The sequence below is a fragment of the Eucalyptus grandis genome, chromosome 10, assembly GCF_016545825.1.
Source record: "Eucalyptus grandis isolate ANBG69807.140 chromosome 10, ASM1654582v1, whole genome shotgun sequence".
NCBI classification, from domain to species: domain Eukaryota; kingdom Viridiplantae; phylum Streptophyta; class Magnoliopsida; order Myrtales; family Myrtaceae; genus Eucalyptus; species Eucalyptus grandis.
The window spans coordinates 24841806-24856557 of NC_052621.1; the positions used below are offsets into that span (position 1 = coordinate 24841806).

The following is a 14752-nucleotide window of genomic DNA, read 5'->3' on the forward strand; positions in this document are numbered from 1 at the left end:
CGCCCAGTGGGCGGCGAGGGCTTCAAGGCCCTCGCCCAGTGGCCGGCGAGCTTCACTGGAGGCTGGCCGGCCATCGCCGGAACAATCCAAGGAGGAAGAATGAAGAAAAGAAAAGGAAAAAGAAAAGAAAAAGAAAAAAGAAAAAAAGAAAAGAAAAAGGAAAAATTACTAAAAATTCAAAAAAATTCAAAATTTTTTAAAAATATTAAAAATTGCCATGTCAGCGTCTGATCACCGGCCGATGTCCACGTTAGCGCCAGCCGGCCAAAATTGGCCGGATGGACTAAATTGATACCGATGTAAAAGGGTTTAGGACTGTATTGATCCAATTGAAAAGTTTATGACTGAATTAGTACCAATACAATAGGTTTATGATTTTTTTGGTATTTTTCCCGCTTAAGAATATAGAGATAGCAAATTCTTTGCTTCACAAGTACATGAAGCAATAGACTTGCATCTCTGCGTTTACATTCAGACACTATGAAGAAACTGAAAAGGAATTGAAAACGCAACAGAGAAGTTGAATCCTCCTCTTAATCTTACACACTATGCCTGAGAAACTTCTCTCTGACCGCACGTAGCTCGGATAAAGCATTCGCCATGTCCATCCGCTCAACTGGAATTTCTTCCGAGCATAGAACTCCGATTCTCATTATGGCAACAACCCCTTCCTCAAATCTTACCTTCTCAACATCACCGATTTGGCTACCATCAATCGCTGCAAGATGCTCCGAAGATAGCAGTGAAGGGTCTAGGATCTTTACCGTGCCTTCAAGTAGAGTAGTCTTGACGAATTCGTGGAGGGTCCATCCATCCTTGAACATAACATCCGTAGGTCTTATTCCCGTGAACATCTCGAGCAATAGTATCCCAAAGCTGTAAACGTCTCCTAGCAATGATGAAGCACCACCGAGGCCATATTCTAGAAAGCAACATTAGCTTTGTCATGTCAGATGAGTACTTAGTACTTAGCTTGAACGAGTATGCTTAGAAAACAAAAGAGCTAACATACCTGGAGCTATATAGCCAACGGTTCCTTTTAAACCACTGGAACTTGCTTGACAATGAGAAGCATCTAGGTTTGTGCTTTTGCAAAGAAATCGTGCTAGCCCAAAATCACACACACGAGCTAGCATGTCATGATCGAGAAGAACGTTGCTTGGCTTTAGATCACTGTGTATGATGCTCATTTGGCAATGATGGTGAAGATATTCAATGGCAGAAGCCACATCAATGGCAATGTCTAACCTCTGGCTGAAACTGAGCTTTGGCATGTCGCTTTGATTTTTGCTTGGGTGCAACCATTGTTCTAAACTACCATTTTGCATCAGATCATATATTAGAGCCTTGAATTCTGCACCCGTGAAATCGATGCTTGAGCAAACGGTGATGATATTGACAAGATTTCGATGGCGTATGTTTCTCAAGGATTCACATTCTGCTAAGAAGCTCTTGAAAGCCCCCTTTTGTCTTAGGTTGAGCACTTTCACTACCACCAGTTGATTTCCATCTAGGATTCCTCTATACACCGAGCCGTGGCTCCCTTGGCCAATCAAATTAGATGGCGAGAACTCATTGGTCGCTTGACGAAGCTTCGCATAGGAAACCTTTTGGAAGCGCTCATTTGTTGGCAATGCTGCACTAGGTCTCATCGCAAGTTTCCTCTTCCAGTATACAACAACAATGAAGCATGTCAACACAATAAAAAATGAGAAAGTTACCGCGATGGATGCTTTCAGTTTTGGAAGCTTTCTCCGCTTCTTCGTGTGGCGAACTTTGCATGTGGGAAGTCGAAGTTCCTGAATGCCCCCACATAGTTCTTTGTTTCCAATTATCGATATGTGCTTCATATCTCTAAAGATCCCCGCTTGCGGTACTTCTCCTTCAAGGTTGTTGAAGGACAGATTCAAGGCTTTGAGCATAGTGAAATTCTCAAAATATATGGGAATCTTACCGGACAATCTGTTTCTTGAGAGATTGAGGTACTCAAGGCCAATCAGGGTCCTTAGAGAAGCCGGTATACTTCCTTCAAATAAATTGCCTTCCAAGCTCAAGAATACTAGCATCACACACTGGGACAAAGTGCTTGGTATTTCTCCAGTTAATTTGTTGTCAGAGAGGTCGAGATGCACAATTTGGCTCATGTTACCCACTTCAAGGGTAATGGCCCCGTTAAGGAATTTCGAGCAACATCAAAATTGATGGATAGAGAAGAAAGACTGATGAACTCTTTGGGTATTGTACCATTAAGGTTGTTATCTGATAGTTTCAGTAATTGCAATTGTTGACACCATCCAAGGCTTGGAGGAATGTCGCCTTCTAATTGGTTATACTGAAGCGCCAGACGAAGCAATCGGGTGGCATTTCCAAGAGAGGAAGGAATTGCCCCTGAAATCCTATTACCCCATAGGTAAAGATAGGTCAGATTTTGGAGCTTACCAATGCCATGGGGAATTTCACCGTTGATGTCGTTGTTGTGTATTGTCAGGACCTGTAAGCCATTCAGGTTCTCAATTTCTAGAGGGATATTGCCCGTGATCTGGTTTGATCCCAAAACTAAATACTGAAGTGTATCGGTGAAATTAGCTATAGAAGCAGGAATTTCTCCTCTGAATTTGTTTTTGCCTAAATCTAACACTTCTAGTTTTGTGCAGTTGGTTAAATCAGTGATGAAACTTAAGCCATCAGGTCCTGCTTGTAACTGGTTAGCGAAAAAGTCACCTTTGTAAGATTCGTCAAGCTTCCGAGATTGGTAGGCACATTTCCCCTTAAATTCATAAAAGCAAGAGAAAGAAATTCAAGTCCAGTTGCATTAGACAATGAATGTGGTAATCGCCCTGAAAATCCGTTATCTGAAAGGTAAAGTCCCGGAGATGAGGAAAATAGTTGCCAATTTCTGTTGGGATTTCACCGTGTAAGTGGTTAGCAATTACATCAAGGTAAGCAAGTGATGTAAGATTGTATATAGAAGAAGGGATGTGTCCTGTTAAATTATTATAAGCCAAATATAAGACTTCTAATTTTGAGATGCTACCAAGCTCGGCCGGTATTTGACCTCTTAGGTCATTGTACGCCAAATATAATCGTACAAGTGAAGATCCATTCCCCAACCAAATTGGAATTTCCCCAATAAGATGGTTTGTTGAGACCACAAAATTAGTGAGTTTTCTCTCAACTAAGTATCGAAGCTCGTCGGGTATCCTCCCAATGAGCCGATTGTTCCCTAAATCGAGGTTTTGTATAACTACGCAAGATGACAAATTTCGTGGTATCTCACCTCCCGAGTTCATTGTCACGGAGGACGAGAGTCTTCAATTTGAACAACCTCCCAAACTCTTCTGGAATGTGGCCTCGGAGCCGATTTGCTTGTAGATTAATACACCTCAAGAAAGTGAGATTCCCTATGTTAGGAGGTATTGTGCCAATGAGCTTTTGATTCTCTAAGTCGAGGACAACAACTCTTCCCACGTGGCGGCGACTGCAAGAAACTCCTGGCCAATTGCAGTGACTAACAGACGTGTTCCAAGAACCCATGATGCCTTGAGGATCTTCAATCATCATCTTGTCCTTGAAGGCGAGCAATGTTGTCCTGTCAGTTTCATTTCCAGGATAGGAAGCAAAGGCAATACAAGTGTTGGATTGAGTTTGATGTATGATGAGAATAAGGCTGATAAAAGCTGATACTAAATGCATTCTCAAGTTTGGCAAAGTTGCTTCCAGCATTGATCTGTTAAGACAGAGCAAGCAGAAAGCTCGGATGATGGTGTTCTTAACTTCTCCCGGCCATTTAAAAGCATGAGATTGATTATTTAAATTTGGTTCATTCAAAGACCACAATTTAGTCCCAAAAAAAACGTACTTTTTGTAAAGACCCATACGTTCAAATTAGGTCAACTTTGTACAATTAAAAGCATGAGATTGATTGTTTAAATTTGGTGCATACAAAGGCCATAATTTAGTCCACAAAAAGACTTTGACTTTTCTTCGAGACCCATAAGTTCAAATTAGGTTAACTTTGTACAATACTATTCATGACGACTCAAATCCAATTTGATGCATATGCAATTTCTAAAAATTTTCTAGGGCGTCCGGACAAGTGAAAAATCACAAGGCGAGCTTGGAACAAGATTTTGCACAACGTTCGATAAAAATACTGTAAATTTTGATCAGAGAGTAGTTAGAGATCCCATACTATCCATTTGAACAGCTAACTAAGAGTACGATGCTGAATTTCTTTTTTGCTATTGTCTACGGCCCCAAAATCCCTCATTTTCACAGTTTCAGACAACTTTTACGGTTATTTATCAAGATTCTAAGGGTTTTGCTACTCTTTATATTCTGGGTTCCTATCCCAAACACTTCTGGCCAGGAAGACCGCATATGGACACTTTTTTTCTCGCTGACAGTTTTTTTAAGAATTATCCTTTATTTTTATGTTCAAAGATAGAAACTTTCTGTCATTGAGAGAGGTCTCTCCAATAGAAAGGTTGTTGAAAATAATCCTATTGATTAATAATCTTAGAGCATAGATCATGTTTGCTAATTGATTTGTTCGCGTTTTCTGTTATTGGAAGTATGAATCCTGTCATCGGAAGTAATTGCCAAACCTTGGACTCATAGTAGAAGAGGTAAACTGCAGGTCCCGAACTAGAGGATGCAAAATGAACTGAAGAAAAACTTCGAATTTGCTTTGCGGGTCCAAAGGCCACCATTCAATCCCCAGGAAATTCGAGAACCCGTGAACTTGGCAAGTCAAGCGTTAGAAAACAAAACAGTAAGTCATGTTACTTAGAAGACCACTATAACTTTGGGCTTATATTCCAGTATGGAAAATTTCAACTTGGCATAAAAGCGTTCACGAGGTTGATTCATGATTGACCATGACTTACGGCCCGTGCTGCACACGGGCGACAGATAGACCTGTAATTCAGCATTAGTCATCGGGGAAATTGCCGGATAATAAATTATATGAAGCAACTAGTCACCAAGTACAAACCAGAGGTTGATGACTTGTGTGTCCTGATAAAGACAACTTAAAAAGTATTGGGGGTAAAAGTCACGCTCAGGACCGCAAAAAGTTATGTCACCTATAATGTAGTTGTCTCGGCTTAAAAATGAAGAATTCTTGCTCTGAAGTTTGAATCATTTTGTCCAAGTAAGCTGGAAATATCGCTGAAGATATGATCATGTATGGCTTCCCGTCGGCTTGACGTGCTTCCATTCCCTAAAATTATTCTCAGAAATCGACGCGCTTGTGATGTGAATTGCAGTAGATTGTAATGAGCTTATTTGGGTTCAGAATTGAGAACTAGTCATGCTGAAGGTTACGGGTATGTTTAAATTGGTTTTATAGCTAGGAATCATCGGTGAAGACTCAAGTGCAGTGACTATGAGAAGATGAAATTTTCAACAACAAAAAATGTATTGGATGATGTTTCACATTTAGCAGCATTAAAACGCTTCCTGTAAATTGGCACTGACAATATCGATGTTCGATACCTTAATATTCGGTCACCTTCATGCGTGGGTTGAAGCTACCTTGTTGTAGGCTATGATCCGACTGGTGATGGTCGTTCGTGATTGTTTTGTTTTGCCTACGCTCATGAATGTGGCATCCATTTACGTCCTGATTTAGTGCTAATAACCGCCAAATTATGGGATGTATCGCAACTTATCTGCTCCTTCTAATCTTTGAAAATATGCAGAATCTGCGAGGTCTGTAGCAAAAGTTCCCCATACGCAACTCAGTCATCGTTCTCCTCTATCTAGTCGACACGAAAAGCCTTTCTCAATAATGGAACTAGGAATCCATTCCTGGATTCTCAATACCACTACAGTATAAAGCTTTTGTAATCAGGAAAGTTCTGTTTTAATCTACTGTCAAAATGGGAAAAGATGAAATTGTTATCTACTCTCTATCTTGGTGATTGTCGATCCTTTTCGTGGAAGCTACAGAAGAAAAATATTCTTTCGCGTTCAAAGACAACCGAACTAGCCGGCCATTGACTTGGAAACAGCAACTTGGCTCCAGGGTTTTGCCGAGGTTGACACTGCCCGTGCACAACCTGTCACCCTGACAGGCATGCTGGGCCCCAGCATAACGTGCTTAGGACTGGAAATAGCAACTTGGCTCTAGGGTTTTGCCGGGGTTGACACTGCCCGTGCACGACCCATTACCCTAATAGGCAATGCGGGGCCCCAGCATAACGTGCTCAAGACTGGAAATAGCAACTTGGCTCCAGGGTTTTGCCGGGGTTGACACTGCCCGTGCACGACCCGTTACCCTGACAGGCAATGCCGGGCCCCAGCATAACGTGCTCAGGACTGGAAACAACAACTTGACTCCAGGGTTTTGCCGGGGTTGACACTGCCCGCGCACGACCCGTTACCCTGACAGGCAATGCTGGACCGCAGCATAACGTGCTCAGGATTGGAAACAGCAACTTGGCTCCAGGGTTTTGCCGGGGTTGACACTGCCCGTGCACGACCCGTCGCTTAGTCTTCCCCTATTGTCCACAATGATCGTCCGCTACTCCGAAGGCGGACTCTGATTGTACAATTGACGCTGTTGTGGTGAGCACGTCTCGATCCACCATGGAAAGAATAGAAAAACGCAATGCCTCGGAGGGGTGGCAGCCCACTGTCTTGTCGTCACCATGGAATTCTTATTGTTGCTTGGGTGGAGCGCACATGGGGAGGTTCCGACGTCTCTTGGGTAATGAAGGAATCAAAGTGTCATTACGGGCCTAGAGGTATTGGCTAAATATATAGGAAGTAAGTTGGATAGCGGTTGTAGTCCATTTCAAGATAGAAATAATAAAGAGAAACTTGTGTATAGAGTGAGAATTTATTATGAAATCAAGATTTTTGAGAATTTGCGAGAGAACGATGAAAGTGAAAATGGGAGAGACCTCTAATTTATAAAAAGCTTTTGGAATTTTTCATTTGACATGTAATCGCCGGCCGACCATCCAATGGTCACTGGTTCAATCTAGGTCCAACCAATGGACTCGGCCTCATAAAAATGAAAATTATGAGCCGGGCCTGGCCATGTAGCCATTCTTATCTCTAATTGGATGTTTTATTGGCTCTTCAGAAAATAAAGCAAGGGTAAAGTCTACAAATAAATGACAACACATGAAAGTTTCGTAGGGCCAAAATTACTGTAGCTAGCACTCATATCTTTCTCCGTTTTCTTTTCATCACGTTTACAACTACAATATATCGGTTTTGCCGCCTTAACGTTATTATCTTTTTCTTCAAGAGCAACTTTACATGAATTTGTTCGGATTTCCTTTTCTTTTTACCTTATTGCTTTTGTTACTCTCGATTTTTCTTCAGTAAAATAAGTCATGTTTGTAGTTTAAGTGATCTATATGGTGATCGGAAAGTGGAATGTACATACCAACGTTATGGTAAATTTCCCTCTTGAGAATAGTGGAAATGATCGGAAAAGCAATATATTGGATTTGAAAAAACATAGCATTCTTTTAAAAAAATAAAAAATAAAGGCATTTCAGACCATATATCTCAGTAGAAAGTTTTCTATTATTATTAGTTTTTTTTTAAATAACCTTGTCTTCGAACTTTATATTAGAACGAAATTAATTGGTTTATCAAAAAAAGAAAAAAATAAATTATTTTTTACAGATGTAAATAGTTTCTTTATGCTATCATTGTACTTATGACGCAAGTTAAAATCATCTTTTGTGGATAGCAAACGTAAGTTGAAATCGTTTCTGCTCGAGAGCTCCATAAGACATTCACATGAAAATTACCATTTAGTCATTAACATATTGTGTATATGTCGATTTTGAATGTCTTCCAAATAGGTTAATGACTAGGAGACAACAAATTTAATGGCTATTCGGAAACGACAATTTTGAATGTCTTTCAAATAGTATCTGTTCGTTGGTGCGAAGTCTGCACGACATCATTAAAGGTTTGTTGCATGGTGGTGTGGGTTTTGTTGATAGGAGGGGTGTCGGTGTTGCCTCGAGGAGGTGTGTGGTCCTCCGTATTGTTGTCATCGTAGAGGTACTGGCTCACCGTTTGGGAAACCGGTTGGATAGCGGTTATGATCTATTTCAAGATCGAAATAGCAAGAGAAAACTTGTATAACAAGTGTTAGAAAGTGGAATTCTTTTTAGAATTTGTGAGAGATGTGGTGAAGGTGAAAATGAGAGGGAGAGATATCTAATTTACAGAAAGTTTTGGATTTCTTTTTACTATGGGCCGACCACGATGGACTGTCCAATGGTTACTGGGTCAGGCCCAAGAAACTATTGGTAGGGCCTTGGAGGGCCCATTATATATATATATTTGGTCCATGTGGACTCGCCCGGCCACGCCTATGGCCATTCCTATCGCTAATTAGATGTCTAATTGGCTCTTCATATAATAAAACGAGAGTGGCATCTCCAAAGAAATGACAGTATACTGGAGTTTCATAGGCCAAAGTTACTACTGCAAGCACACATGTCTTTCTCCGTTTTCCATTCATCATTGGTTACAACTTACAACTACCATATTATTGATTTTGCCACCTATGACAGAGTGATTCTTGGTTTCAGATGTTGGGAAAATAACTTTAAATCCAATACCTATGAGTCTCTTATAATTCCAAGAAAGAGAAAGATTAAATTTCTAATTGTCAATACCTTCATATCCATCAAATTTTGATATGTATATTGATTAAAAAATCCAGATATTCATGAAATTCATTGTTAACACCTATTTTTACAAAAAAATCAATCAATAAAAAAGTCAATAAAAAATCAAGAAATTAAAAAAAAAGAAAAAAAAAGAAAGAAAAGGAAACAACAACAGCCCAGCCCCCTTTTTCCCTTTCAGCCCGCGAGCGAGGGTCTTCCGCCCTTTGTGTCAGTCTTCGAAGACCTGCAAAAAAGAAAGAAATAGAACAGAGGAAGCAGCAGGAGACAGAGCAGAAGAAGAGGAAGCGATGACACACGGCTGCAGCATGGCGATGCCTGCGGTTGTCAAAACCCAAAAGAGCTTGCTGCCATCTTAGCCGAAAATACCATTAACTCGCCCCCAAGAACCAAAATAGCTGCAGGCACATATGCAGGTAGGGAGAGGAGGCTGATTAACGACAGTCTTGAGATGGAGATGGAAGGAAAAGGCAGCTGGCTTTGCTAGCCATCCAGAACCGCTTTGGAGGGATGCCAAAAGGGGGCAACCTACGGCAGATTTATAGAGAGAAGGGGGGGCTTGGCAAAAGGGGAGCAACGAAAAAACACCAGCAAAAAGCGAGGGAGAGACAGAGAGCGACTTAGAGGGAGAGGGTGAAACTTGAGAGCGAGAAGGAGTTCTCTAGTAGATCGGCCACGCTCGAACCGTCTTCGACGACCTCTGGCCAATACCCTCTAGCATACGATCTTTCGCCCCCGAATCTCGACGTCACTGGTGAGTTTCTTTACTTAGTTCAAACCTCTCTTGCCCGAGGATCCCAGCTCGAAGATACCAAAGCGGCGAGCTATAGCTCGATTTGTCACAAGTTGGCCCGCTTCCTGCCGTCTTCGAGTTGGGTAGGGAACTCCGCGATGAGATGCTTGTTCGCATGAACCCTTGCTGCTCCACCTTGTTTTGGTCTAACCGGAAGCTAAGCCTTGTTCCTTTTGTTAGCTCATATGCACGCTGAGTTTAAGTAAGTTGATGTGGTCGATTTTGCATGTTTCTTGTTGATTTCTCCGGGTCTAGACTTGAGCGGGTCCAAAATGGAGTTAATAACCTCATCCCGAGTTAGTGCTTACCACGTGTTTGATAAAACGCTTGAACTAAGTTAACGTGGATTAAGTCGTGAATTTCGGATCATCTGGAGTGAGTGTGCTCCTGTCTTGCGTAAAAGGAATCCTTTACGGATCATTGAGCATGATTCCGTTCAGGTTTTGTTGTTGTTATGGCGAAATCTGAACATTTCTTGATGTTGACGTAGTTCCTTAATATCTAGGGAGTTCGGCTGTTCATTAATGTCCGTGTTCCATTCCTTGTCTTGTTGTTGTTCTTTTGCGCCTGTTCATCTTTCCGTGGGCTAGTGACCGCCGGTGGGCGGGCGATGGAAGAGTCACCGATTGTTCAGGGCCGTGTCGTTAGTGTGCGGATGAGCTTCGGTGGGAAGGAGCTTCGGTGGGGAAGTTGCAGAATTGACGTTAGCTTTAGGAAGGAGAAGATGCAGTAGAATAGCCGAAATAGGGAAAAGGACAAAAGAGAGAAAAAAAATATAAAAAGGTAACATAATAAATAATAAAAGAAAACTGTAAAATGTGAGAGGGAGTTTCGGGTGTTTAATGGGAGCTTCGAGCGGAGAAGAAAACATGCAGAGAAGACAACCTAAAAGAAAAGCTTAGAAGAAAGACAAAAACAAAAGAAATAAAAAGGTAGTGAAAAGAAAAAGAAAGAGAAAAAAAGGACAGAAAGTAGCTTCGGGAATAGGAGTCGCTGAAAAGGGAGAAATGCAGCAAGGATACCGCAGAGCAGTGATAAGATACTTTAAAAAAAAATAAAAAAAAAAATTATTAAAAAATGAAAAAAATCGAAAAATAAAAATAAAAAAATTCAAAAATATTTCCGAAAATCCAAAAATTCAGAAAGCATTCAAAAAATTCGACCTTTTTCTTAATTAAAAAATAAAATTAAAAATTTAAAAAATTATTTTTATTGTATTAAAAAAATTTAAAAAATTTAAAATTTCGAAAATTCAAAAATGGTAGGATTTGGTTAGAAAATTGTTATGTATTGCATTTTTAGTGTAATTAGGCATTTATTTGCTCGTTTATTAATTATATAGCATGTTTAATTTGCATATCTAATTATGTTTAATTGCACGTGTTTACTTTTCTTTGCAATTAGGACCTTGTTAGCTATGATTATTACTTTAATGATTGCGCACCTGCATGATCACCTCGCATATTAGTGGATAGGTATAAAATCAATTCAAACTGCCTGCCAAAAATCATTTTGTTAAAATGAACAAGATTAGGTACCGAAAGGGCATTAATTGGTTAATTAGTGTAATCAAGTCCCCGAACCTAGATTCTCCTGGGTTGCGTAGGAAGTGAGGCACGCTCCCATGCCTCACTTGGTTTCTAGCCGACCCCAATAGGTTAGTGGCGACTCCTTTTGTGCAAAATCCATGAAAAATATCCCAACGTCGCGCAAGGTATGGGCGAGGAGAGCCGCGCCCAATCATGGGCCTTAGACCCGTCCTTTGGGCAATACCCCTAAACCTGTTCCCTCCCCCCGAGGATAGGTCGTGACATTCATGAAAAGCGCGAGTTAACGTCTAGTAGATAATAGAAAACGAGTTCATGTCATAAGAATAGCCTTCAATGATGGTATATATGGTCATCGGTTTTTTCTCCAAGAGCTACTCTCCATGAATCCGTTTAAATTTCCCTTTCTTTTCACATTATTGCTTTTGTTGCTCTTGATTTTTTTCAATAAATCAAGTGATGTGTGTTACCACCAGAATTTTCATACAATTTGAAGAACAAATAATTTAACCCCAAATAATGCATAGCAATTATGCAAAAAAAATATACATAATCAAACTCTAAGTAGGAAATGTCTTTCCAAATTCTTGTTGCGCACTCTAATCCAATCCTAAAAAAGATCTTCTGAAGTGCTAATCTAATGCTTGAATTATGAACTCGACCAATTTCTGAGGTGTTTTGGGGCAAGCATAAGCTCAACAAATGAAAGCTCTACATCTAATTTTGATACACTTTTCAATATGGTCAAGCAAAGCAAAAGTTCCAATTCATATCTTACTTCAATCAACCTAAATCTATTCAATTGGAGATGTGTTTTTAGCCTCACCTATAAAGTGTTTACAAATCAAAACTCGCAAGTCAAGTTAGAGTCACTAAATTTGAACTGCAAATAAATGAATCAAAACGGACTAAATTGGTTAATTTGGATTAGACTATTTTCGACCCAACCTGATCCACTCATTCAATGGCCCTAGTCTTGGCCAATGACAAGTAGAGAATAGATACTTATCTAAATATATCGATAAACAATTATATGGTTTTGTGCATCATAAGATTGATAGTTCATCTATGTGCATTGGAGTGTTAAACTAAATGTTGGTTCATCTATGGCACCACGAGAGAAGCCGAGTCGGTCTCGGGGCAATCAATCCGGGAAGAGGACATGTCCCTGTGGAACCCGATGGTCGATGAGGCCTCGCAATTGCAGGCCCCGAGTATTTCAGGACGGAGCTGACCTATCAGACCAGCCTATCTCAGGATCCCAGCAACGCCGTCCTTCTCGTCAATTACGCTCAATTCCTCTACCTCGTCGCCCACGACTACGACAGGTACTATTCTTCCTACATGTTCCCGCTCACGTTTCGTCTTTCGCCCTGCATGGCAAAGAGAATTAGGATGTAATCCTACACGCATCATATCACAAAAGGGGTACAAACTTTCACCAAAATTCCGAAATTTGATGAGCAGACAAGCGCAAATTCAGATTCTTTTTTTTTTTTAAGTTCCTTTTTCTTTGTCCTGAGGGATTTTTTCCGGGGTTTGGTGTTTGATTCAACGCTTCTGGAGAAATTGCGCGGGTTCGGCCCGAACTAGTCATCATGTTCAAGTGGGCTGCTCGTTTCTGGGATATTGATAGGGGAGTGTGTGGTGGAGCTTGCCATTCTAGGCAAAGAAAGATCGAATTTGACTCGGCCTCTCGCGGTGGTCCCAAAAGAAATGGCGAAAATACAAATAGAAAATATATAAAAAAAAAAAAAAGGGCCTTGCGCACGTGATGCACGCGCCTCACTGGAAAAAATCTGCAGCTCGACATGAAAGGGTGCTGCTCGGCTGTAGTTGTCGACCTCCCACTTGTTTTTCGTACGTTTGTTTTGGAGAATTTAATGTTTGGCGGAACGTTCGTGTAGCCTTCTGACGTCTTTGTCTTTTCGCTGTTCCGTGTTGGATCCGAACAGAGCCGAGGAGTACTTCAAGAAGGCGGTGGCCGCGGAGCCGGCGGACGGGGAGGCGCGCAGCAAGTACGCGACCTTCCTGTGGAGGGCGAGGAGCGACCTGTGGGCGGCGGAGGAGATGTACCTGGAGGCGATATCGGCGGACCCGAGCAACACGTTCTACGCCGCCGACTACGCCCACTTCCTGTGGAACACTGGGGGCGAGGATACGTGCTTCCCTCTCTCCTCCCCGGAGGAGGACCAAGCCCACTCCGGCGACGGTTGTGACCCCCATGAAGCATGATAAATCAGTTTTTGAAAAACATTATAAAAAAAAAAGGGCCCTTTTTTTCTTTTTCGACCCTTTACCCAGAAATTCATTTTGTAGCAAGAATTATATACGGAAAAAAACGGAGAGGATAAAAAGGACAGGTCCTCAATTTTTTTTTTTTTTTTTTGGGATTTTTGTTTGGTCACGTGACCGGAGCATGTGACGTGGGGCAGCGAAGCCGCCGGTAGTGGCGAGCATATGGGCCGGTTCGGTGGCCCGCACGGGGCGGCACTTGGGCCGGGGCCGACGCACGTTGCTTGGAGATGGAAGGTCTTGCTTCGGCTCTAATTTTCCCTCTTTTCTTTTTCTCTTTTCTTTCTTCTTTTTTCTGACACGACCCAACGTGGCTTATTGTAATTATAAATCTTTTGTCAATACAGCGGATCCTTTAATAAGGCAGTGAAATTGAAAAGAAGAGGATCCAGTTCTCTCTGTGCACCAAATTGAGAGGGGTTGAGTTTAATTGGTTTTGTTGGCTGCCTCGTTCTAGGATATTAAAAAACCCTTTGAAAGGAATGATGGTCTAATTTGAATTTTAATGGTTCGAGTTGAGTCGACGCCCTCGATTGATGCTAGATTATATGACATGTCTTATAGAAATGTGCAAAAAGTTATCACAAATACTATTTACAAGCGTTCAAGTGACACTTCACATTAAAAAGACCCAAATTTCTCCTCATTGCTAACTCATTTAGCATTTTCAATTAAAGTTGGTTTCGATTGGGTCAATTGAGACACAAGGATGATGGATGTGAATGCGCAAAATGGTTTTTGGGGCGTTTTCAAAAATGAAGGTACGTAAAACAGTGCGGGCTGGCAAGGCGCACATGTTCATGTTGGCCCAGTTGCTGTTAGATACAAGTTCTTACCTGCTCTAGGAAAGGCCAAAAAAGAGAAAGCAAACTCATCATTTGATTGCCGTAATCGATTGAATGGGGCACGAACGATCGTTTATGCTACAACACATGGGACGTGAATGCAGATGCAATGTTCCTCGATCCCAAGAAAGTTGGCCAAGCAGAAAACGACGGCTAATCCACGTCAAGTAGGCTTCCGTTCCATCAAAATGATTTGCTACTTCATTTCATTTCTTTATAGAACTTTCTCAATGTTTTTTTTTTGGGGAAAAGAAGTGATGCTTACTTTATCAATGTAACACGTAATTTCATTCACCCGCTTCCTGTTATTTATCTAATTTTTCATAAAGCAATTCCTTCTCCGTCTTGCATGCACATTTGACCTTACGCATGAATAAAAAGTTCTTTAATGTTCCGCGAAAATTATCTTCCAAATTTTCCATTTTTTGACTTAAAGGATAACAATTTCCATCTACTTAGAAAAGTCATTTAAAATAGGAAAAATGACTTACACTTGAATCATTTTTCCACTTTTTAGACAAAACCTTCACTCCATTTCCGAGAGAAAGCTGCCGTTGAAGCCCCTCCCTGCACAAGAGTGGGAATACCTGATCGAGGACT

The 14752-nt window shown here is 41.1% G+C and overlaps 2 protein-coding genes across 2 annotated transcripts; both read right to left on the bottom strand.

Moving 5' to 3' along the window:
- Positions 1 to 539: 539 nt before the first annotated feature.
- LOC120288773 (probable LRR receptor-like serine/threonine-protein kinase At3g47570) lies at positions 540 to 2144 on the bottom strand. Its single transcript, XM_039302926.1, has 2 exons — positions 1013 to 2144; positions 540 to 922 (listed from the first exon to the last, which is right to left on the bottom strand). Exons 1-2 carry the CDS (start codon positions 2142 to 2144, stop codon positions 540 to 542), a joined length of 1515 nt encoding a protein of 504 aa, XP_039158860.1.
- LOC120288774 (probable LRR receptor-like serine/threonine-protein kinase At3g47570) lies at positions 2141 to 3723 on the bottom strand. The gene is made up of 2 exons (XM_039302927.1): positions 3514 to 3723; positions 2141 to 2767 (listed from the first exon to the last, which is right to left on the bottom strand). Exons 1-2 carry the CDS (start codon positions 3721 to 3723, stop codon positions 2141 to 2143), a joined length of 837 nt encoding a protein of 278 aa, XP_039158861.1.
- Between the last annotated feature and the right edge of the window lie 11029 nt (positions 3724 to 14752).

Excerpts from the sequence above, each read along its gene's own strand:
- LOC120288773 (XM_039302926.1), bottom strand. The coding sequence starts at position 2,144 with ATGAGCCAAATTGTGCATCTCGACCTCTCTGACAACAAATTAACTGGA. Across the intron at positions 923-1,012 it reads CGTTGGCTATATAGCTCCAG|AATATGGCCTCGGTGGTGCT; the intron begins GTATGTTAGCTC and ends GTTGCTTTCTAG.
- LOC120288774 (XM_039302927.1), bottom strand. The coding sequence starts at position 3,723 with ATGCTGGAAGCAACTTTGCCAAACTTGAGAATGCATTTAGTATCAGCT. Across the intron at positions 2,768-3,513 it reads TGGGTTCTTGGAACACGTCT|GGGAAATGTGCCTACCAATC; the intron begins GTTAGTCACTGC and ends TATGAATTTAAG.